Genomic DNA, 25468 nt, shown 5'->3' with positions numbered 1-25468 from the left:
AAACGAGATCTTTATGATTTTTTAAAGCATCAAATTTGTCTTCAGGTAACTTAGGCCACGTTTTCTTTGCTCTGTACTGAATGAAAGCCTGACGCGTAAATCAGCAGAGCTAGGGCTTCACGGACAAAGATTAAAGAGGAAGACAAATGAACAGAAATACTACTCATTTTATAAGAATAAATAGGAAATGAAAAGAGCTTAGTAATAGTATAAATTTTGAATGCTTTCTTAACTAATTTCAAGTATTCATTTAAAAATGTATTTAACTCCAAAAAAGTTGTTGCTCAAAATTCTAACTCGATCTTTATTATAAACTTATTTATATTTAAGAAACATTATTTTCAGAGGTGAGGTTGTTTTCCGAGTTCCAGTAAGCTCATTGTATCTCCTGAGTCATTTGATTAATCTTTATAAATGCTTCTTCCATAAGTTAGATCCACTGCAAATAATCTCAAATCTTGGCCTAAGATTCAGGCAGAAATGTCAAATACACTATTTTGAATAGTCTCTAAAACTTACAAAACCAGCTGATAAAAATTCTTAAGAAAATGTTACCTGTGGCATAATGATTTAAAAGCACAAAAAAATATGTAAAGTCGTTATTTGATAGCATTTTAAATGGTCAACAAGGGCGGTATTTCAAACCTTGAAAATATAAAAACTCATTCTTACAGGAAAACTAAAATTTTCATGTCTTTAATTTATTTCTCTTTTAAACTAAAAATCCTAACAGAACCCCCATTTTATTTTCACTAGTGAACTTAAGATTTCCTAGGCAAAATTAATACCGTTATGTCCTACTTAACAACGAATTTTTCAGACGTCAGTTTAAAATTTTTGTTTATTCCCTGGATAACGGCTGCCATTAATTTGGTGGATCAAGTGACTGGCTGCACAACCAAAGAATTATTTAAGTGTGGTACAGAAATTATTCACCTGATGAGCGCTTTTTCTCCAAAATACTCTCCTTTCTGCAGTGTTTTGATCAGTTGCGGCTGATCGTGGCCTTCCGTACTCTGGGTGACTTTTACCTAAATGATGTCAGATAATTTTTGAAAAGAGAAAAGATTTAAAAAGGAGAACCTGAACACGCATCCGTCAACAAGCCCCTCAGATCTATAGGAACTGGACGGAACAAGGGAAAGGGTAAAAGCCTTTGCTTTGTTTCTGCCGTAGTCACGACAATCTGAATACAGTCAATTCATCTGCATGGACTAAAACCCTGTGATTTAACACGATCAAACGACTCCATCCTTTCTAAGAGGAAGCTTCTCCATGCAACCCTCACCACCCCAATATTTTTTTTTACATAAATCCAGTTATCTCTTTCTAGGGATGCTCAAAGAAAATGATAATGGTCCCTGTGGGACCTTTTTTATTTTTCCCCCAAAAAGCCAAAAAGCCTTGACAAATCAATTGGGCATAAGACTGAGTATCGGGAGTTCTGCAGCAGGCGTCTACCACTGACTCGCTGACTCCTGTACACCTTCTAACGCTGAACGCAAAAGGTGGCTACGGGTCCACGGCTTCCATGAGAGTCTCGTGGACATCTTCCCCAGCCCAGCACGGTTTGAGAGCCCCCATGGCAGAGCCAAACAAAAACTTCAATAGTCCTTGTTCGTAGCTAGACTTGTTCCAATTCCACATGGCAAGAGGGCTGCTTCATGCTGGTTAGAAATTCTGATTAGCACTCATGGAAGTCATACTACATGGAAAATATTTTTAAATGATAAATGCAATTTGTTTATTAACCAGAATTCTTTCAAAGCATGAGATCCAGATCGGGGGGGAATGATAAAAAGTGGTTCTGAGGGTTGAAGACTTCCGGAAACTATTTTCACTTTTTTTTCCATCGTGGGGGCCCAGTCCAAAGTTCAACCACAAACCCGTGTCAGGGCAGTGCCTGACTCTCTGACACAGACTCTTTCCACGGAAGAAAGAGCATTTGTAAAAATATGACGGTTTATAGACCCGGGCGCTCAAAGGTTTTCTCCTTTCTTTCGATATTGCCCAAGTGCCTGCTGTCTCTGAGGAGCCCTGGGAAGAGTCATCACTGCAACGACTGGCAACATGCTGGCCACTCCCCAGGCAGGCAGAGAAAGAGATCAGCCTGTACATTCGCCATCAGCACCTGAATCGCCCTGAGCCTTCTTGTGAAGGAGGTGCCGTTCCGAGCCATACCGTCTACAGCTTGCTGCCTGACCAGCCCACCCGCAGCGGCCTCGTTCACTGTCCTCCCATGGGATGGGAGGACGTTCAGCCCTGACCTTGGACCTCCGCCCGAGCATCACACACGCGTATCTAGAAGGGACCTTAGAAACGACCCAGTCATTTTACACGCAATGACATGAGGCCCAAAGGAAGTCAAGTGACCTCAGGTCACTAGGAAGTTCCTGTCTCAGCTGGAACCCACCCAAGTCTCCCTGGGCCCCAAACCCAGTGCTCAGACGGACCCCAGCCCATTCCAGGACTCCTCTGAGCAGAAGCTCCTTTACCCACTCAGTGCGGGGAACAGGCTGCACTGCCGAACGCTGGCTGCCGTGGTTAGGAAACCAGACACGAAATGATGGTTTGGCTTTACTCTAATGACGCTTTAATTGATATTTACCTTTCCTTTTGCTAAGATGAAAAAGGTACTTCCTTCCTCGCCCTCTCTAATAATGTAATCTCCTTTGTCGTAGTATTCCTATTGGGATGAGAGAAAAAGAAGTTAGAGGCAGTGGAGACGTGCTGATGAAGACATCATGAGACAGAACTCCGGGTGTCTCTGAAAGGAGCATTCCACACCTGTTTCTGTTGTTTCTGGCTTATTAAGCTGTGATCTTCTGAAACATTGTTGTCATAAACTGTGGAAAAGTAAGGAGACTTTTGCTTTATTACCTGCACTTATGTCTGTACCTTTCACAGGGAAAAAACCCACCTGGAATACTGAATTTCAGGCGGGGACACAGGAGACAGGAAGGGGCATCAGAGCAAGACAATTATCACTGATCCTCAGGCGGGCCTCGCCCAAAATCTCCATGTAAACTGTTTAGTGACCTGCAACCATCTGCCACTAGAGCTGGAGTTTAGAACGAGGACAAACGGTACCTGCTAAATTGAAAATATGATCCCCAGCAGATACGAGGAATAGCAGCCGCAATCCCTAACTCCTCGAAGAGCAAAGGCAGGGAAGATTCTATATACACAGTAAGAAGCTCTTTCATAGGAGTGAATTCTCTCCCAAGATTTACCATCCTGAAAGACGGATATCAGCATTTTTCACATGTAAATTCTGTTCTTCCATGTAGGGTTATCCTCACGAAATCCCAAATTGTGACCTATTTCTTCATTTCCCTCATATCTGTGTGTGTGTGTGTGTGTGTGTGTGTGTGTTTGTGTGTGTGTGTGTGTGTGTGTGTGACATCAGGATTCTTGGGCAGGGAAAAGTAATTCATCCACCTGTCAGACCAAAAGAGCAATTTAGTCTCTTGGAAAACAAAAGATGGATGAAACTGTCCATCCCCTACTTTGCCTTAATTTGATACTGTCTCAAAGTCATAGAACTAAAATGAGTCTCCATTATTTATACAAATAAAAAAATGGGCTTGTTTAATTTTCTGAAAAAGGCACAAATAACAAGATAATTGCTCTCTCTTGTTTTTCTTTCAGACTTGAAAGTAAAATCCAAACCACTACTTTTGTGTCTACTCTATTTCAGTATCTTTTTCGGTCCCTAACTCATAAAACATAGTTATACTTACGGATTAAGCATTACTCCTAATACTAATAAACATACCTTTTATTTACATAGCTCTACATTTTATAAGACATTTCAACATATCATGGAAGGAAGCATAATATCTTGCAGGAAAAAGCACTTTGAAGCTGTAGAAATCTGGATTCAACTTTCAGTTCCGCTTTGAATTTCACTTTCACCAGTTCACAAAATTCAAATGACATTTACTTTCAAAGATTTAGAAAAGATACGTGCATTACTTTTCCGCTGCTGCTGCAACAAACGACCACATACACTTAGTGGCTTAAAACAACACTCATTTGTTGTCTACACTTCCGTGGGTCAGAAAGTCCAGGCACGGTGTGGATCAATTGCATTTCTCTGCTTGAGGTCTCTGGAGACCGAATTCAAGGCGTGCGTACGACTGCGTTCCTTTCTGGAGGCTCCCAGGAAAAATCCACTTTCGAGCATAGTCCGGTTGTTGGCAGAAGTCAGTTGTTTGTGGTTGTAAGAGAAGTTCCCATTTCCTGCCGGCTGGCAGCCTGGACCTGCCCCTCAGCTCCCAGAGACGGCTCTCCCTGGCCTCACCCCCCCACCCCCCCCCCCCGGTCAAAACCAGCCGCTGGCACATCAAACTCTTCAGACACTTGTGACCTCACTGACCTCCGCTTCTGCGGCCTCTCTCCAACTGCAGCCAGCGAAAATCCTTGGCTTTTAGGGGCTTTTGTAAGAATATTTGAGCCATCTAGACAGTCCAAGATAATCTCCCAGTTTTAGGGCCTCAAACCTTAACTTTTGCCACGTAACCTGACACATTCATGTGTTTAGGGTCCGGGCGCTTTGCAGGGGGTCCATTCTGCCTCCCACAGTAGAGCCCATTCAAGACGGTGGTGGTTCTGGACGCATCAAAAGCACCTAAAATGCAGGGAACACCCTCTCCATGACAGCCGTGCCCAGGAGGAGGTGAGAACGCTCTGCTCAGCTGTTGCTTCAATCTCCGGGGGCTCGGTTTCCTTTTCTGCAAAATTCAGACGGTGCGACCTGCCACCTCTAACGTGCGAGGACACGAAGGGACGGTTAGTTCCTGAGAAAGAGGCTGAGAGAGGCTCGTCCTCCACCGCGATGCGCCGCTGCCCGGGGACCCGCACTCCAGCCTCCCCGCCGAGAGCAGACGCGGGGCGGCCGCGGCCACACCAGGCCCGCGCATCGTCCCGGGCACCTGCCTGCACACTCGCGCCCCGAGGTTAACGGCTCGGCCCAGAGAGCGTGGGGAGAGGAGCCAGGCCGGAGGGAGCAGAGACGCCACGGGCTTGAAGGCGGCCGCCCGGTTCCGGAGCGATCCGGGGAAGCCAACCGAGCGTCCTCCCCGCGCTGCTGCTGAGCAGGAGTCAAGCTGCTCCTCTACTGGGAAAACACTCCTCTGCGTTTTTTACACCAGAGCCTGCTTCTGCCAGCTCTCTCTTCTTTCTCACACCAGCTCTGCCCCAAACCTTCTCAACCATCACGCCCAGCGTGGCCACTGAGTAGCCTGGGCCTCCAAGAGGGTACGCGGCCATGCAGTCTGGGCTCTTGCTGATGGAGCTCATCTTCAGCTCTCTTTCCCACACCTCTGGCGTCACAGCAGCGCCCAGTTCAGGCCGTCTGCTCTCAGCCGCTCACGTTCCCACCTCCAGCTCAGTCGCCAGTCCCCCCACGGGGCAGAAGGAGGCTGGAGGGTTTTAAAGGGCTAGCAGGCTGTTCTTCACCTATTAGGAAACTCTGCTCTGCAGAGATGAGCAGCTTCAGTTCCTGACAGTCAGAGAAGTTACGAGGGAGAAGCTGGAAAGGGAGCACTGAGACAGGCTTTGTTGTTTCTCAAGGCGCAAGGTTCCTAGTGGTATTTTTCCCCAGAGGTGAGTCTTTGTCACCCAAAACCAAGGGAGGAAGATAAATAATACCTCCCAGGGTGTTGACAGTAACTTCATAGATCAGAAAAGCCCGTGGATGTAGGTCAGACCAAAAATACATACTGGTAAGTACTGGCTATGACACTAGACTGGCCAATGTTTGTCAACCGGGGAGAGCGGCCAGTCTAGCCAGGGGGTCACCAAGAGAGAGACGCAAACTGTGTGCTTTATTCCATTGCAAGGGGGTCCCTTAGAGGACAAGACGCCACAGACCTACCCTGTGGAGCAATGGTTTTCAAGCATTTTTCACGCCGCCCCGCAGTAAGAAATTCATTTTACGAGTACACCCAAATACACACATGTGAGCAGGCACACATTTGTATGAACCTGAAGCACGTTGGAACAATATTTATGCTTACGACGCTGATTTTTTTTTAAGTGTTGATTTCATGACCCACCAATGAGTTGTGCCCCACAAGTCTGAAAAAGATGTTTTAAAAGAAGAAATCTAGAAATGATGAGAGTAGTTACTTAGCGTACGGCAAAAAGGAAAAATGAGGGAGTCAATTTTTCCCTACAGCAGAAGAAAACTATACAAACAGCAACAGTGAAAGATGGAAAGAGTTTTGCACGTAGGGAAACGCTCATCCTGCAACAGCCAGCAAAATGCTAGAGAACCCGAGTGCCTGTAAATGGAATATATAAAATCAGAATTGAAATCCAAGGTGATGGAGGGCAAAGACTCAAGCCTAGGACGTCCTTAGCGTCTTTGGCAAGTGGCTAGAAAGCTTCATTACAAAGCAGTATTGATGATACGCAGTCATCATGTGTGTCATCTTGCTCTCTCTCTGCTCATGAGACCATGTGCCTATGTTGACTGTTTAAAAAACTGCACAGAGTTATCTGGGTTTGTTACCTGTTGTTTTGTGTTTGTCCAAGTACGAGAGACATGTTATAGCCAAAACACCTCTATCAACCATTCAGACATAACTTGGTACCTGATTTCTTATCTCCAAGGAAACAGTCTACAAAATGAAAACCAACAGAAATTCTTCCTTTTGAGGGAACCAAATGTATAGAATTCTGTAACCAAAACTCTGAGAGAGCCCATATCGATGGTGCCTGGCACCCCTTTATCTATAGATGAGGAGACCCTGTGCCCACCAGGATTAACTGACAGCTGCGAGGGGCAAAAGCAAGACAAAAAGCCCTCATTGCCAGACTTTGGACGAGCTAACTTTCTAGGACACTTGGGTACCTCACCTGTAACTAAACTGGCCCATAAACTGACAAAATCCATAATTATCTCAAGTTTCTTATGGGTCTGGATATAACCATTCGAATGAGAAAAGGCTTCCGGCTTATGCAAGTTTAGCTGGAACTGTAAGACAGGAAGATTAGACTTGCAAAAAATGATAAAGAATGGAAAGTTCACGAAGAAAGTGAAGAGCAGACTGGAAAACCCTAGATATATGTATTTCATTCATAACTTGAACTGAATAAGCCTAAGAACTGCGGTTAAAATGTGGGTTTCTGGGTCCCTAGCCCCGTTTCTGATTCAGCCCGTGTGAGGTCGCACCCGGGAATCTGCCTTTTGAGCAGGACCACGGCTGAGCTGATGAAGGGCAAGCACATCCACACTCCTTACCCTCATCCCACTCTCACAACACCTCCCGTTTCCTGAAAGAGGCCACATCAGAGTCTCAGGGCAGAGGGTCACCAGGTCAAACACCAAAGCTCGGTAACAAGGAGTTCGGTGACTTTCCGATCAACCGCACTGTCCAAGGCCTGCTTCCTGGGAAAGAGAAACTTCTTCCACGCTGGTCCTCCATCCTGCACAGCGGCCAGGTGCCCAGTCACACTGTCCTCTTCCTTAGCATCAAGAGTGACCCTGCCTCCGGAGTCTGCATCATGCTTCGCAGTGTTCACTGGTGAACTCAGAGCACCCTGGTGAATACGGTGCTCCTGTCCCCACCCTCCTCTTCCCGTGAGAACCCGAGAAGAGGTTTGAAGGCCACGTCTGCCTCTAGGAGGGAGTGGTGCTCTGGGTGTTTTCAGCTCAAGTAAGAAACGCGGGGAGAACACTGCACATTCGGGCCATTTGACCTCGGAGTTCAACGAAGTCTTAACCGAACACATAGGATCAACCGCCTGGTGACGGGGAATTCTGACCACCCCTCCCCACGCCCTGCACAGAAATCGAAAACCACCCACACCAACTCCCAAACAGCACACCAGATTCAGCCTGTTTTTCTCAAAGATTCTGGAGCCAGTTTGTGGGACAGCTGGCCCTGCAACTCAGCGGGGGCCCCCTGTCATAGCCCCAATGCATAAGTGATTGGCTGCTGTCAGGACCCTGCTGATGGGTCATTCGTCCAAGCTCTGCTGCTAAATTATGTGCTTTTCTTAGTGCTAAATAGATCCCACTACTCCCTTGTCAATCACTTCCGAATCTGAGAATTTTCACACATTACAGAGACCTATTTGTTTGCCAGGTACAAATAAAGAGCCCTTTATAAACTGCACGGCTGTCTGCAAACACCAATATATAATAAAGCCTTTCTAGGGTGTTTTAAAAGATGAGACTTTCGAACCCGAATTGTGTGTTAATTAATACTAGGCTGGAGCCCCCATCTATACATTCTGTAGCGAGTGCCTGGGGCTGCTATAAATATGTCTAATTTACCATTTATTTTTAATGATACTAAATTTTAATATTTGCTGTCAGCATGGAATTCCCCTCTGGTGAATCTACTCTATTAATATTATATTAAAAACAGATTTCCTCCGTTAACAGAAAAATATAGTCCTCTCCAGCTTTAAAAAAAAAAAAAAAAAAACAGCTCCCAGAAATTAGGATGAATTATTAATTTGTAACATCTGTGACTGGGTTATGTTACACTGAGAACATCCCAAGAGATGCGGGGCACGGAGTCCTCTTGAAAATGACTTCATGTCTGAATGCTCTGGGGACACAAGCCAGGCACTGTGTCATCATGGCCTGTCCTGATCAACTGCTGGATGGGTTCCATGACGTGTAAGTGGAGACACTGCTGGTGTCACTTACACTTAAGGATAAAATGGGCAGTGCTCCCTTCTCACCAGATAGTAGTTTACATTCTGTTCTGTGATTGACAGAGGCATGAATCTGTCAACAGTCCGTCTTGAGGAGTTTGGTTTTTTTTTGTCTCCCACTGGGAAGAGCTTTATAAAAGCCTAAGGTCTACATGTGACTCCTTTATATGTGTTATATATATTATAAATATATCCTTATATTCCCTACCTCCTCTAAATGCCCTAAAAGCCATTTGGCTTCAATGACATGGACCCCCGCCCCAAACTAGAGAGAGGCTATTTACTTCGAATGTTAATCTCTGAAGGGGTTTTCATACAATGCACATTATTGGAATCTAAGATACATGTCAGGTTATAAAAGCAACGCTCATGAAAAGACTTGACAAGTCCTGGACCAGAACCAACCATCTGCGTGATGCTGTTTTTGAACATGTTCCAATTGGCCGTTTTCCCCTAGATGTTAAAATAGGTGGAGATCTCCTGAAGTGCAGGGTGTTTTGTTTTGTTTGCTTTTTTTTTCTTAATGTCTTTTCATAGCCCAGAGCTTGCAGGTATGGCGTTTTCACAGCCTGATTCGGAAGCCTGTCTCAAACGCACTCAGCCCGGCTTTACTCTGCGACCTGGTCATGCGTCTCTGCCTCCTTCAGACTATGAAAACTCTGGAAGGGACTGTGATGCTGACTGTGGAAAATCAAATGCCTCTTGAGGGAGGCAGATGAGTTTGCTAAAATATACTAAAAAGATTATGCAACGTTACACGTGAAAATCCAATTTTCTTTCATACATTTCCAAAGAGCCCTGACCCTGTCCCAGCCCTTCATTCAGTGTGAATGGGCCTCGGGTTTTTCACAATAGACAAAGGCTCCTGGTCTCTGTGGACTGGTGATCAGCATCCTGTTTGTTCACTGGCAGTGCACAGTAATGACACGACTAGAAGATCTTCTAATGAAATGCAGTTTTTGCTTGAAAATTTCTTACCACTTCCAAGCAGTCAATGATCTTCGTTAATTTATCTTCGGGTAAATTCTTCAGCAAGGATACACTTCAAAATGAAAAAGAAACCTATATTTAATTATCTTCCTGAATTAAAACGATGAATACACACCTCGACATAGATTCAATATCTTTGCATGCATTCTCAAAAATATCACGCACTTCAGTTTTTCCAAAGTAAACCTCCAAATCTATCACATATAAATAACTGGCTTTCAAATACACTGAAATTATATAATCACATATAATCACAGATATATACCACAGGCAAATAAATAAACATAGTAAGGTAACGTGAACAGGAAAAAAATCAAGAAAAGCGTTTTTTATAGGCTCCTTTTATAGGCATGGGTCCGGAAGCTCTGCTTCCAGGGGAGGATCAGATTGTCACCGAAATCTTTGTAATTAAGTAAAGACCGAGTCCAAGGGGAATGTAGGAATTAGCATGGAAATCTCTCAGATTCTTAGGCACGCTGTACTGTCTTCTAACGCGAATGCTGGCCAGAGGCGTGACAGGAACATTCTTACAGATACTAACAGTACACAGAGACTGCAATAGAATACTGCTACCTTTTATATATTAAAAATCATGTATTTCAAGTAAGGTATTTGAAAAAAATCAGAAATTCCACTCAGTCCAGTTCACTAGTCAATGTGATTACTCTGTTCTTGGAGAGAAGTTTCTCTTCCACTTGACCCATTTTCACACAGGGCTGTTGATACAATTTCTGTAAGATAGACCCTTCTCTCGTACCATCTAAAATCCGACATCCCTAAGGAAAGAGGATGCTCCTCTATAAATAGCTGGTTGGATCTGATTTTTGGAAAAGAGAGTCTAGACTGATCCTCGCACCTCTGCGCCGGGAGGCATGGAGCCGGGAGCCACGTGTAAGACTGTCTGCATCTGAGCCACCTGCAGTTGCAAAGCATTGGAACACCCCCAAAGGGAGAGCAGGTGCACGCCCTGTGGTTGAGTCAGGGAGCAGAGCTCTCCAACAGCAGAGACGACTGGACGGACAAAGTAGAGGAACCTTACAGAAACGTATTGAGTGAAAAAAAAAAAAAAAACGGAGTTGCAAAAATGACATTCATTTTGTAAAGTTCCAAAATAAGCTAAATCATGCTACAGGCAAAATAATACAGAAAACCACGGTGATGATGACTCGTGTCTCTGAGTAGAGATGACTCCGAGGAGAGGAGGGGCCCAAAGAAGGCTCGGAAGCGACGCGGGGCGCACGTGCTAACTTCCTACTCGGGCGGGGCTGGCACTTGATGGCACTCGTGTGTTACTGTGTTTTATAACTTGCATGTGCACCACGGGTCTTTTAACACCTCGCAGACTTCGTCATAAAAAAGATGCAGTGGAACAAGAAAGAGCTTACCGTGCCTTATGAAACAAAGAGAAATGTGTTTCTCTGTGAGGTCTCCTCATCAGTGAAAAGGTAAAAAGGCTACCAGACCTTTCGGGTAGTCAGTGACATGTACGGCGAGGGACTACTTTCTACCCCTTTGCTTTAAGTGACTATCACGTGCCCGCGATGAAAATTCTACTCTGGTCCAGACTGGGGTCTATCGTGGTAGGGAAAATTCTCTCCCGTAAGCCGCTCACCTCTGGGGCTCGGGAGGAACCTGATCTGCGGAAACAGCTTCTTGTCCGTCTCCCTCCCCGAACGCAGAGACGGGCTCTATCCTGCTCACCGCTGAGTCCCTACTGTCCACCGCCTGGCCCTCAGTGTGTGTTGAATGAATGCGAGAACGAGTCACAAAAGGAAGGAAGGAAGGACCGGGTCCCAGCAAGTTCTCTGAGCTCTTTCCGCAAAGGCGGAACCCAGCAGACTCCGAGGGAAGGAACCGCTGTGCCCACCGCTTCAGATGGTGTCCCTACCCGACGCGACCCACGGGCACGCGTTTCTTCACCCACGGCCACTCCTGGCCTCGGAGAAGAACGGCTCGTTCGCCTAAATGCTGACCTACGATTCTCAGGCGCTGGATTCTGAGACCACCTGTACGCAGGGGGACCCCGCAAGAGGATGGCTGCAGCGCCGACGGCCTACAGAAGTGACCTGCTTGTCCCTAGTGCCGCTCTCCGCCGGAGTCGCTAAGCGCCCGGGAGAGCAAAGCATATGCCCCCGACGCGCCTTCCTTCAGCATCCACCGAGTCCCCACGACACGCCGGGCGCTGCGCAGCCCAGAGTCACGGACCTTGCAGGCCAGTCATGCAAGACACAATCGCTATACTTCAAAAAGAGCTTAGACTTCATTTTTGGAGACGATAGGATATTTTACTGTTATTAGCATGCTGTCTTTCTTTACAGGATGTATTGCAGCTTCAGACACTGTCAAACCTCTGACAAAAGACACAGAAATCATTAAATGAGGACCTTATACTTCCCATAAAAATTGTGACTGTGTAGCTGACTTTTTGGTTACACAGGTAGTTGTTTTTCTATAAGGTGATGCATCCGAGCTGTTGGGGGTTCAGAAGAGCTGACAAAATGTGTATGTTTCAAGGATCCATGCCACCATGGCCAGCGTAATAATGCTTTTGGCAAGTTAATTTGCTACAAATAATAGCAACCTGGAAGGTGGTGTGGCTATGCTAATGAAAAAATATTTCTGGTAAAGCAAAGAAAGGTAGTAAAATAAATTGAATTTAACGTTGTCCTTAATAAAAGCATCCATAGATTATTTTCTGCTACTCACTTTGAAATTACAGGACCTCTTTCAAACTCAATTGAGCAACCAAGTGAATATTTTAGGATTTTTTGCACACCTTTATTATACATGACTCCATCTATAAAAGGGAAAAATTAGCAAAAGAAACAAACCAGTGAACAAGTCCAACTGGGAATAAAAAAAGATTTTTCATCATCAAAAAACCTACAAACCATAAATGCTGGAGAGGGTGTGGAGAAAAGTTCTGGCACTGTCAGTGGAACGTAAATTTGGTGCAACCACCATTAAAAAACTAAATATAGACCGAACATATGATCCAGCAATCCCACTCCTGGGTATGTATCCAGAGAAAATCATAATTTGAAAAGATACACGCACCCAGTGTTCACTTCAGTATCATTTACAATAGCCAAGACACAGAAGCAACCTTATGTCCATCCACAGAGAAACGGATAAAGAAGATGTGGTACATGTACATAGGATCACTCAGTCATGAAAGAATGAAATAATGCCATTTGCAGCATCATGGATGACCTAGAGATTATCCCACTCCGTGAAGTAAGTCAGGCAGAGAAAGACAAATACCATCTGATACCACTTATACGTGGAATACAATAAAAATGACACGAAAGAACTTGTTTATAAAACAGAAACAAACTCACAGATTTTGGAATCAAACTTACAGTTACCAAAGGGGAACCTTGCAGGGAGGAATAAATTAGGGGAACGGGATTGGCATATATGCACCCTACGTATAACAACTGGCAAGGACGTGCAGTATAGAGCGGTGAAAGCTACTGAGTATTTTGTAACAACCTGTATGGGAAAAACGAGAATGACTAGGGGTTGGGCATATATGGATATTATATATGCACATACATATATGAAGCTGATTCACTTTTCTGTACACCTGAAGCTAATACATTGTAAGTCAACTATACTCCAATAAAATTTTTAAAAAAACACATGATTTTTTATATACAGTGGCATTTACTACAAGAGAATACTTTTGTTTCTTTGGTTTAATCATATGAGAAATGCTTGAATAGGAAAAGCTATAGGAAAATAATTCCTCTGATAAAAACCGTCACATCCACAATATGGCTCTACCACCTTCGGCTCTCACGTTTCTCTTACCTTCTGAGGAAATTTCTGTACTGTTCATCTCTAGCTTGAGCTGTTCTTCTCATTATGTTCTGGAATACTTCCCGATCTAGTGCCCATGTTTTAACATTGGTAATAGCTTCCGAAAAATCAAGAAAATAATAAAATACTGTTTAGTTCTTAACATTAAGGAGACATTCCAAATGTTAATCAATAAAATTTTCACGTACTCTCATAAAATGATACTTCTCGGAAAATGCGTTATTTAAGCATGCAAATGGAAGGAAGCAGAGATATAAAGAGGTAATTTGATAACGTCATTTTTGGCTTTGAAATGAACCATGATTTGGAAGCGAGCAGCAAGATTTCCTTTCTAATTTGTTTTGCTTAGGATAATATTAAAATTATTTGAAATTCTTAATTACACACTACAGCATCAGGATATATTTCAGATTTGTGCTGTTACACAATGGAAAGCCAGCCAGCCTGTAACTAATCCAGAGAATGAAGAATTCACAAGCAGATAATTGAAAGTGAACGCTCTGTGAGGGGGTGTGTGTGCGTGTGTGTGTGCGTGTGCGTGTGTGTGTGTGTTTTCATGACTTTTTATGTTGTTTAGACACTGCTGCCAATGAGAGCCAATATATTTTAAAAATCTCTATGGTTACGTTTATGTAAAATATATAAAATAATTTTCAAAGATATTATGCAAGACGGTTTTTGAGACAATTTATCATAGGGAAGTTATTAAAAATAAGAATGAAATCTAAAAAGGAAGAGAAGTAGCAGCTCTTAAAAAATCTATACGAAATCACAGTAGTGAGATTTTTTTTAAAGGAGTGATAAAAGCCTATAAAAGAGATCAAAATCCAAATCTCTGGTTTATTAAACTTTAGGGAGAATTAGAATTATCTTGACATTCTTATTAGAAAGAGACCCCTGAGCCCTGACACCAGAGATTATTCAAGGTGGGGGTCTCAGAATCTGCATTTTTATCAAATACTGTAAAAATAGTGATGCATGTAACCCAGTCCCAAACCCTGAGAAACACCGATCAAGTAATTCAGAAGAAAACCCAATATTACCGTGAATAAAGTCAATAAAAGCAAGAACCTAAAGGAGAGGCAACTGAACTAATCCCAAAAGTCACTCATGAAAATGCTCATTAATTCATACCTTTTGGTATTTTTACATTCTATTGGTTTAATTAATTTGATTTATAATATAGTCAGAACCTCATGGAGGAATAAAAAGCCAACATTCTGAATGAACCAAAGACATATTTCTATGTAGTAAAAAAATGAAGTAGCCACTAAAGCAAATACGGAAATCAATTCTGTTTAAAGCCATATTCATATTTTATCTACAGGTATCTGATGGAAAGGGTTTTTAAACCCGAATCATTTAAACAAGAGCCTCAATATAAATCTTTTTATAAGCGTAGCATTTCTATTAATAAGGGCATTTGGGACATGATGAGAGACAAAAAGACTCAGGATGGAATAACAACTTAGCTTCTCTTTAACACTGCGTAACAAGTGAAAATACACCATGCCATTGCTGTCACCTTTCACAGAGGCTGTCCTTGTGCAGTTGTATAAAATGGCAAGTTCCCCAAACGTTGTCCACATAGGAATGGATGAGAGCAATTTCTCCCCTTGGAACACCTCCAGCCGACCCTCTATCAAGTAAAATGCAAAACAAAACAAAAATAATCAAAATCCACCTGGATTCCATAAAGTAAAAAAACCAAACACTCAGAAGGTACACAAAGCACGCAGTTATCTTGAGGTTCCCATCACCATAAAGCGGTTAAGAGTTCAGACTGAAGCCCACGCTTTTTAGCTGCTTTGCCTTGAGAGTCACCCGCTCTGCCTGGGCTCCTTATCAATAACAGGGGCCGTGCTGACAGCATTTACTTCACACAATCCTAAGACGTAAATATGCTACAGTAGGTGGGGCTCACAGAACAACCCAGCACACAGAGTAAGCATTAGAGTTGTTAATATTAGAATTGCTACAAAGCTCTTTCCCTGAAGCAGTGGATGGCAAGTATGTTATTGAAAATTCATTTTATCCCGTGAAAAATGTAACACATGAAGCTATTTCTCTTAAACAAAGAATGTAACAACCACGGCATGTCCTGAAAACACGGCTCAGCTGTTCACACTGGCAGAAGGTCTAACGTGTCAGAATTGAGAGGTGGACTGTAGGGCTGCACGACCCTGCCTGCCTCCGACTGTAGGGCTGCACGACCCTGCCTGCCTCCGACTGTAGGGCTGCACGTCCCTGCCTGCCTCCGGCTGTAGGGCTGTATGACCCTGCCTGCCTCCAGCTGTAGGGCTGCACAACCCTGTCTGGTCGGACTGTAGGGACCCTGCCTGCCTCTGACTGTAGGGCTGCATGACCCTGCCTGCCTCCGACTGTAGGGCTGTATGACCCTGCCTGCCTCCAGCTGTAGGGCTGCACAACCCTGTCTGGTCGGACTGTAGGGACCCTGCCTGCCTCTGACTGTAGGGCTGCACGACCCTGCCTGCCTCTGGCTGTAGGGCTGTACACCCTGGATAAGCTACTTCACCATATGTCTTGTTGTTGCCTAACCCCTCATTTATTGCAATGAATTAATAAATAAAGTCCATAAGAAGAGTGCTTGAGAAAAATACTGTAGGAGAATTAAAAGACAAGCCACAGACTTAGAGAAAATATTTTTGCAAAAGATACATCGGATGAAGGACCGTTTTACAAAAAATACAAGGAACACTTGAAACTCAGCAATAAGAAAACAATCCAATTAAAAAACAGGCCAAAGACGTTAACAGACACTCACCAGAGAAGATACACAGATGGCAAATGAGCGTATGAAAGGACCTTCCACGTCACATTTACCAGGGAAATGCAAATTAAAACAAGAGTGAGCGTGGACCGCACACCTATTCCAACGGCCGGACACCACGCGGTGGGGAGGATGCGGAGCAACCGGAAGGCGCGTTCGCTGCTGGTGAGGACGCAACACGGTACAGCCAACACTGGGTGGCTTCTTACAAAATTAGAAACACTTGTACCGTGCCATCCAGCCATTGTGCTCCTTAGTATTTACCCAACGGAGCTGAAAACTCAGGTCTGCCGAGAAACCTGCACACAGGTGCTTACAGCGCCCTTATCCACAATGGCCAACCCTGGACCTGACCAACACGCCCTTCGGTGGGTAAACGGATCAACTCTGAGACACCCAGACAGCGAAACCTTATTCGGGGCTACGAAGAAATGAGATGAGAAGCCCTGAAAAGATATGGAGGGATGCTAAATGCATATCACCACGTGAAAGAAGCCAATCTGATGGGGCTACACGCTCTGTGGTTCCAACTGCAGGACACTCTGGGAAAAGAGAAAACAACGAGAACTTGGAAGGATCAGTGGCTCCCGAGGGAGGTGGGCGATGAACAGGCAGAGCAAGGGGGAATTTTCTGGGCAGAGAAAACACTCTGTGTGATATTACAATGATGGATACATGTCACTACACAGTTGCCCCAACTATAGAATGGACAACCCCACGCATGGACTTTGAGTGATTATGACGTATCAACGTGGGTTCATCCTCAGTTGAAAAAAAAAAGAAAGTAACCTGCTGGTGAATGACACTGATAAAGGGGGGGCTATGGATGTGTGGGGGCAGAGGGTGCACGGGAAAGCTCTGTTCCTCCCTGTTAATTGTAGGTAAACCTAAAACTGCTCTAAAAGCTAAGGTCATAAAGAAGAAAAAGCAGAATGCTTGTGCTAATCTTTGTCAAGGCAAAGTTTGGAGGAGGAAAGACGGAACTTCGGGCAACTTCCTCACACTTCTTCTGCCCTGGTAGTTCCCTTCACCTTTCCCTGCGAACAAACGCGAACAAAACCGAACCTAACCAAAATCATATGAAAAAAAGACTTATATTCATAGAGGAAGAAAACCGTGCGGCCAGCTCTCTTTCGCTTGAAAACCTAATCGCTCCTTCTCCCGGGTCACCACTACGACGCTCCGTGCCCACCCGTGCACCCAACCCATCTGATCTGAATACTTCTGCTGTGCCAGGAAACGGCACAGGTGCCAGAGAGGCAGGGAAGACAGGAGAGAAAAGATATTTTCTCTGTTAGAACTTACATTCTAGGAAGAATGAATTCTCTCTGAATCTTATATATTAGATACGGAATTTATTCATTTCTCAGTACAACTAAATTCTATCCCACTGAAACCACTTAATTGTCCTGTTGCGTTGGTATCATAGACTTTCTGCATTTCAAGTTTTTTGGTTTTAGTTGTTTTTTTTTTTTCCTAACTGGTTATGGCTCATGGGACTTGAGCGATACTGAATAATTACATGGAATACCAAAAGTTTAAGCCAAATATGTTTTTAGTGTTGACTCTTCCTGCTGCGTTTTATAAAGGGGAGAGTTTAAATCAACAAACTAATTTGCTCAATCCGTTAAGTCACCCAATTCCATTCTTAGATAACACTGTAATGAATTCAAACGAGACTGTCCAATTTTCATTTCCTCGTGGGCCACAGCCGACTGCAGTAACCGCCTTGATGCTGACTTCTGTGCAAACCCTTCTCTCCCCAAGCCCTTCATCAGAGTTGCTGACAAGGAGCGAGATGAGCTGACATGAGTTTCTCATCCTTTCTCAGCAGGTTTCACAAATATCGGTTGACTTGAGGACCTACCTTCTCCGCCGGAGCGTTCTAGTGTTGCTAAAGCAGAAGCGAAATGGCCAAGAGACAAACTGAAAGAGGGGGGGGTGTGCTCTGGGCTACTGTCCCTAAAACTTGAAGCCTGGCTTAATTAGGACTAGAATTCACTTCTTGGGTAGAATAATTATTGGGGAATGACTTTAATTTTAAGGGCATCCACAAAGATGTATATGGCAAATAATACACCAGTAATTAGGAAACTGGCATGTTTAAAGAATCAAAATATAGAAAATAATCTTTTATACACTGTGAGTGGAATCATACACACGTATGACTTGGGATATGCAACTTCTGCTCCGCACCTAAGGCCTCAAGGCAACAGGAGTCAGAAAAGCATCGCGTAACGTGGTTTCTTGGTTCCTGTGATTCTTTTCACCCTCCTCGCTGTACAAGGATCTGTCTCAACCTGTGTGCCCCTTACCAGAATGTAACCTCCCACAGAATCACGTCTCATTCACCGTGTGTCTCTCTCGGAACTCAACACTGGGCTTTGACCATAGTTGGCCGTCAATAAAAATCATGTAAAAAAGCAATCATTGCTCAGATTGCCAGGATCGGTAATGCCAAACAGAAGGCCCCAGCAAATCTCAGGGTACCGCTTCCTCTGGGCAAGCCAGTTCGCTTTTTCCTCTAAAACTTAAAAAATTCAGAATGTGACAGGACATGCAATAACCATAAGCCCCATTCAGATAAGTTCTTGCTTCTATAGCTAAAAACAAGTATTGAAACCGTCTCTAAGACCGATGCATTTGATCTACATTTGAGAAATCAGTCCCTTGCCTATCTAACCATTAGGATCTCCCCAGCACAGAAGTAGGTTCAAGCCATCATATGTGGAGGAAGTCATTTAAACGGCTCTAAACACACCCAGTTTTACTCGTAAGGTATTCCATTTCATCTGCCTGTTGGCTACATGTACTTAAATTACCTTTTGAAATCAGCAGTATATAACTAATATACTTTACAGAGCCACAAAAAGAATTGTTTTCTTTTCCATTGGGCAACATGGGAAAAGGTCAACAAAAGCAACAGTATTTTGAATATTTGGAAACACCTTTTTGTAGCTGTTGAGTGAGAAGCACTGTGACTGAAAGTACAGACTCTCAAATCAGACTGTTTCAATTTGCCTTCTACCTGCACCTCTAATGCTGTGTGGCCTTGGCTAAGTTACTTAACCTTTCTGTGACATTCTACATTAGAAACGTGAAGATAGTAGTGCTCGCCTAACAGAACTGGTGAAGGGAGATCTATTAAGTTCTCATAGGATGCTTGACATACAGAAACCATCCTGTAAAGATGAACTATTCCCACCATGATGACGACAGCAACGAGGTTTCTCAATGAGCTCAAACTGCTTTGTTTTCCACACACAGAACAACAAATTTTCCATTTTTATAAATGCTTGCAAAAAAATCATTAAGCAATGGGCAAATATGTTATACGATAACGGGAAGAATCTGGCACACCTACCTGCCAGCACGAAGATGTGGTTTCCGGGTTCTCCTTGCTTAATAATGTAACTGCCCTGCTGGAAGTTTCTCCCATACATGCATTCCACCATGTCCTTGATCTGCTGAGGATCCAGTCTCTTCAGAAACTGATTTTTGTTAAGAGCATCTGTAATGAGCTTCTTCTCACTGGTGTAATGGAAAGGAGATGTTTGTTACCATTAGTGAAAACCATGTTTTGTTCTTTAGATTTATTTCATTTTTATTCTTGGTAGTACTACCCATGCAGTTACAACTTTTCCCGCAAGGACAAATTTTTTTTTTCCTAGCATCACCAACACTTGATCCTTATAAATACCATACGTTACTTGTAAATCCTCCGAAAATGTTTTTGAATATTTTTCTGGTACTCTTTATTAAATCAGTTTTGTCATCACTCTTAATTGTCATCATCACAAATGCAGCATCCTTCGAGACCCCTTGACACAGTACTCATGGCCATGTGACTTCAGATGGAAGCGAATCTGATTGGCAGGCAGGTGTATCTAAGGGGCCGTAACATTCATTCATTGGTGTATGCACATGGGCCTGATTGCTGTGGTGCTGGTTATTTCACACCTTATTTAATCCTCACCACTCTCCTGTGAGATGCCTATTCCTACTTTATAGATAAGTAGACTAACCGCTGAGAAGCAACTTACTCCTCCCCAGGACTGAAATCTAAGTCTATGAGTCTAAAGTCTGCCTGGCTACTATTCCATCCATCCATTGCCTCTTCCGAGCTGGAGAAGTTGGGCCCCCGGGAATTCTAAGGTTGGATGAGACACAGAGGGTGATGCTGATAGTTGGGGTTTGCCTATGTTTTGACTCTCAGCATGTCTGGACTAGACAGAACCTACATTTCCAATCTCACAGCCCATTCATTCCCCAAATCAGAAGCCCCGTCGCCGACAATCCTAGAATACTCTACTTTCTTTTCAAAAAGAAGCGGCTCAAAATAATGACCTAATCTTCATCACCATGCATTGCAAGTGTTCTAACTGGCATACTTTATATGTAAATATCATAGAATCCTGAGCTGGATTTTAGAAAAGTTGCCTTGCAGGTTAATCAGAACTTGGCACAACACTTATGGTCTCCCTCGAATTCAGCGTGTGCGCGCGCGCGTGTTTAAGTAGGGCTGTTTTCCTGTGTTTTTCCTTCAAACTCGCTCCCATCCCTAGCTTTACTGTTTAAAAACTTGTGATCTTTTCTGTACAGAGAGTTCTCAAACACAAGGCAAAATGTTACGGAATGAGGTCCTGCTTTCATGAGCCCATAGCAATCACTAGGCTGCAGGAAGAAAACCGAACAAGGTCTTATACAGAAACTCCTTCTTCCGACAAAGACTCCGTCGTCCTCGGCGCCATTCAAACTCCGAGCACCCTGAGTAGCTCCTTCCTCCTTCATCTAATCTGTCATCAAACCTTATCAATCCTCTTCACAAGATATCACTGTTCTCCCATTTTAGTTTCCATTTCCAAGGATGTCACCACATCCAAGGAAAAAACCCTCAGTTCTGGGTAATTTTAACAGTGGTTTTTTTGTTTGTTTGTTTGTTTTTTTGGTTTTTCAGGTCCTAGGTTCTTCCCCCTACAGTCCATCCTATAGCATCCTACCAGATTCATCTTGGTAAAAAACGGACTTTGTCCTGATTGCATTCTTCCTTCATCCAGTAAAACCGACGCTTCATTCAAACTGAGAAAAACTTCTGCGAGGCAGCCCTGTGAACAATGCTGCAAACGCTCCCGCTTTCCCGGGTCTTTCATGCTAGTGCAACATCCAGCAAGTGTTTCTCAATGCCCACATATCCCAATTTCCCAAAATATGTTTCCAGAAACGTTGTTCCGGCGTTCCCACTGGGACACAATGGGATCGGCTGCCTCTTGGAAGTGCTGGGACACAGGATCAATCCCTGGCCCAGCACAGCGGGTTGAGGATCCAGCACTGCTGCAACTTCAGTGTAGGTCACAGCTGTGGTTTGAATTTGATCCCTGGCCCAGAAACTCCATATGCCTCGAGGTGGCCAAAAAAAAACAAGAAGCAGCAGCAGCAATGGTTCCTTTATAAACAAAATTGTGCTGAGTTTAGACAATTTTGGAAATTCACCATGCACGCTTCAAAAGTTCAAAGAAATCTTGCAGTAAACAAATCTGTTAAATCAATGTTTCCCAAACCTCAATGTCCTCCTTCTTTCTTTCTTTGGCTTAACTTCTATGAACATTCCATGGAAGTCATGTGAAAACGCTTCTGCCCATAGAAGAAAAGCAACATCCCACAATCTGATATTCCCTATTCCCACCACAGGCCTCCACTCTCTGTAACTAGGACCTCCTTTCTAAAACTTTGGGTACAGAAGAAATGGTATCCTCCCTAAATCCTTTGGTACAGAAGGAATGGCATCCTCATTGCCTCCTGTGCCTCCCGCTCTTCCTTCCGGCTTTGCAAATCTTTTCTCCTTGGATTTGAACTTAGCCTCTTGTCCCCTCAACCTCCGCAAACATTATAAATTTACCAAGAAACCCCTTATGACCTAGTCAGCCCTGCTGAGATAGTGGCTCACACACAATCTTTTTACTCTACCCTAAACTCCCACAGTACTTGTTTTCACGTCCATTCATTCATATTTACCAAACACTTACTTAAGACATAAAAATTAATTAAGCATGGCCCACGGCCTCAAGAGTTTCAAGATCCGCTTAATGCATAAACACACTGGTATTTCTACCATTAGAAAAGGGTTGTCTCTATGCATTTTTCCTCCAAACTAGACCATAAATTCCTGGAGGAGCAGCCCTTGTCTTGAATTTTTCTTTTATTTTTTTGTCTTTTCAGGGCCACATCTGCAGCGTATGGAAGTTCCCCGGCTAGGGGTCAAATCAGAGCTGTAGCTGCGAGCCTACACCACAGCTCGTGGCAATGCCGGATCCTTAACCCACTGACCGAGGCCAGGGATCAAACCCGTGTCTTCATGGACACTAGTCAAATTCATTACCGTTGAGCCACAACGGCAACTCCCCTCGTCTTAAGGTTTCTCTGCACGAAGCCACATACAGCCGTGGTCAAGACGATGGACTTTGCAACACCTCCTGTGACTGTGATGGGCTAGAGCCATTGTAAGCACAATGCTCCCTGCTTGCACAAAACAGCCACAAAAGCTCATCGAAATATATATTTACGAAGCTGTCTGAAAGCACCGGAGACTTATCAACATAGCAACGGCCTGAAGAATGATGATCAGCTGGAGAACATGAACTTGACATCCACCTTTGCTTTTCTCTTTAAGACATTTACTGATTTGTAGGCACCACGAAGCAGAGTTTTGGCAGTCTCAAAGGCTTGGGAAGACCGAAGTCAGTGTTTTCAAGACACATCATGACGAAGGAATCCCGCTTAGCACCCCAGGATTTCAGATGGGACATCCAGAAGAAAAGACTGGCCAAAAGCAGGCAAAAAGACTGAAACCCAACTTTAAAACCATACATTCCTATTTTGGCTAAAATGATTTGCCCCTGCTCAATTGCCTGCCAAAAGCAAAAGTAAGTTTTTCTGTAGGATGTTTACAAAATCTCAGACTCAAATTTTCTCTACAATTTTTCCAAAAGGACTCACTGGCATGATATCAAAACTTACCACACATACCAGGAGAAAAGATCGACTGAATGAAAGCAGATCCACAGTAGATAAAAAAATTATATGTATCCAACACAAACTGTGATGTAACTCTAATATATTTAGAAAATCAAGGATAAAATGAAAAATGTCATCAGAGAAAATGAATCTTTTTAAAAAATCAAATAGAGATTCCAGAACTGAAACATACAATATCTGCAGCTTAGAACTCAACAGATGGGTTTAAAATCTAAGACACAGGATTAGAAACTAAATATAAGCAGGTAGAATATATGCATATAGCAGACTGGAAAGAATCTAGGATAGAAAATAGAACAATAAAAACAACACAAAACAGAACCCAGGAGACCCGTAAAGCATGGTTGAGAAGTGGAGCATATGTGTGGTCCGGACCCCAGAGAAAGGGAAAGAAGTGGCCCCAAACGACGCACAAACGTATCATCGTCATGAATTTTCTTAAATCAGTGAAAATGCATGAGGCTACAGAAACAACAGAGTCACACATATGCATATATATAAAACCGTATTTAGTCCCATCACAGTCAAATTACAGAAAACCAAATACAAAGAGAAAAATCGATAAAGCAGCTGGAGAAAACAGGCACATTACCTTTCAATCGCTAGCAAGAGTATGGACTTACTCTTCAAGAGAAATAATGGAAACCACAAGACAGTGGATGATCTTGAAAGTCCTTGGATTTCCTGTCGTGGTTCAGCAGAAACGAACCTGACTAGTATCCACGAGGATGTGGGTTCAATCCCTGGTCTCGCTCTGTGGGTGAAGGATCTGGTGTTGCCAAGAGCTGTGGTGTATGTAGGTCGCAGACACAGCTCAGATCAGGTGTTGCTGCGGCTGTGGTGGAGGCCGGCGGCAACTCTGATTCGACCCCTAGCCTGGGACCTCCATGTGCCACGGGTGTAGCCCTAAAAAAAAAAAAAAAAAAAGCAGAGTGCTTCAGAATTCCTATGTCAATATCTTTACCCAGCGAAAAGAGCCTTCAAAAAATGAAAGCAAGATGAATATATTTTTAAAATGTTATTCCCTTGGCAACAGACTTAATAGAGAAGGAAGGGAACTAGGAGACGTTGGAGGAAAGAAAGAAAAGGAAGTGTCCCATCACCTGTGAAATACTGGAAGCGCTCCTCCAGGTATGAGAAATGGGACTTTCAATTCCAACCTGAATAAGAAGTCTGAGCAAATGCAATAAAATGAGGAAAAACAAAAGGAAAAAATATATACCAAAGACATAAACAAAAGAAAAGAATAAAATTGCCATTATTTCCAAAAGATATAGGTATATAAATGGAAAAGTCATAGAATGTACAGGTGAAACTACCAAAATTAATAAGTGATTTCAAAAAGCTTACTGGATTCAAGGTCATTATGCAAATTCAATCATATTTCTGCATCAAAGTAAATGTAAGAATTTTTTAAAAATCAAAAAATCAACTATACATGATTGTGTCTAACAAAAATGTGTAAGACTGCTACACGGGAAGCACAGACTATTGAGACGAATTGAAAGACCATCTAAATAAGTGGAAGCACGAAGCACAGTCACAACTGAGACAGTGACATGTTTTTAATGATGTTGATTCTACTCAAATTGATTGGGTTCCATGAAATCCTAATCGACATTCTGAAAAAAAATTGTAAGGAAAACAGACAAACTAATTCTAAAATTCTTATAGTCATAAGAAGGCTCAAGAAGAGCCATCACAAAACTGAAGAATAATAAAAAAAAATTGGAAGATTTAAAGTAATGGAAATCAATAATTATTCATTTAAATAATTGAGAAACTATAGTACTGGCACAAGGATGGGCAAAAAGACCTTTGAAACTGAACATAAAATCCCAAAACCCATTTAAACATACATAGATACTTGATTCATGAGGACTGTTGTGCTGGAGAGCTACAGGGGGAAGCAGACATGGATGGAAAATAACATGCATTAAAAAGTACTCACCCTTGCTCATAATCGAGGAAATGGCAAACCGAAGCCACAATGAGACCCAGCAACACACCCATCAGAGTGGCTAAAACGAGCAAGACTGGCAATGCTAAATGCTGGGGAGGTGGAGAGGGGCAGCACTCGCACGCCCATGGCGGGGGTGTGTGGTCCACCACGGTGGGAAACCATCTGGCAAAATGAGCTTAGATGAAATG

The 25468-nt window shown here is 43.3% G+C and overlaps 1 protein-coding gene across 7 annotated transcripts in view; it reads right to left on the bottom strand.

Moving 5' to 3' along the window:
- The window catches only part of PRKG2 (protein kinase cGMP-dependent 2), a 99756-nt gene that overhangs the window by 48151 nt on the left and 26137 nt on the right, over positions 1–25468 (bottom strand). For all 7 annotated transcript variants that reach the window (XR_014813506.1, XR_014813507.1, XM_021101892.2 and 4 more), the window contains 6 exons: positions 19650–19816; positions 15020–15133; positions 13486–13591; positions 9658–9721; positions 2609–2686; positions 937–1031 (listed from right to left, as the gene is read on the bottom strand). Coding sequence is in view for 5 of the 7 variants with exons in the window: in XM_021101892.2 (XP_020957551.1) it covers positions 937–1031; positions 2609–2686; positions 9658–9721; positions 13486–13591; positions 15020–15133; positions 19650–19816 (624 nt within the window). In the remaining 2 variants the exon portion in view is untranslated. The remainder of the gene's footprint in view (positions 1–936; positions 1032–2608; positions 2687–9657; positions 9722–13485; positions 13592–15019; positions 15134–19649; positions 19817–25468) is intronic.

This window comes from Sus scrofa, chromosome 8, assembly GCF_054392235.1.
Source record: "Sus scrofa isolate SSC_HxYL_T2T_F1_AM1 chromosome 8, Sscrofa_HxYL_maternal_Yorkshire_Landrace_v2.0, whole genome shotgun sequence".
In the NCBI taxonomy this organism is placed as follows: Eukaryota; Metazoa; Chordata; class Mammalia; order Artiodactyla; family Suidae; genus Sus; species Sus scrofa.
The sequence above is the reverse complement of the archived record's forward strand: the minus strand, read 5'-3'. Positions and strand labels throughout refer to the sequence as shown.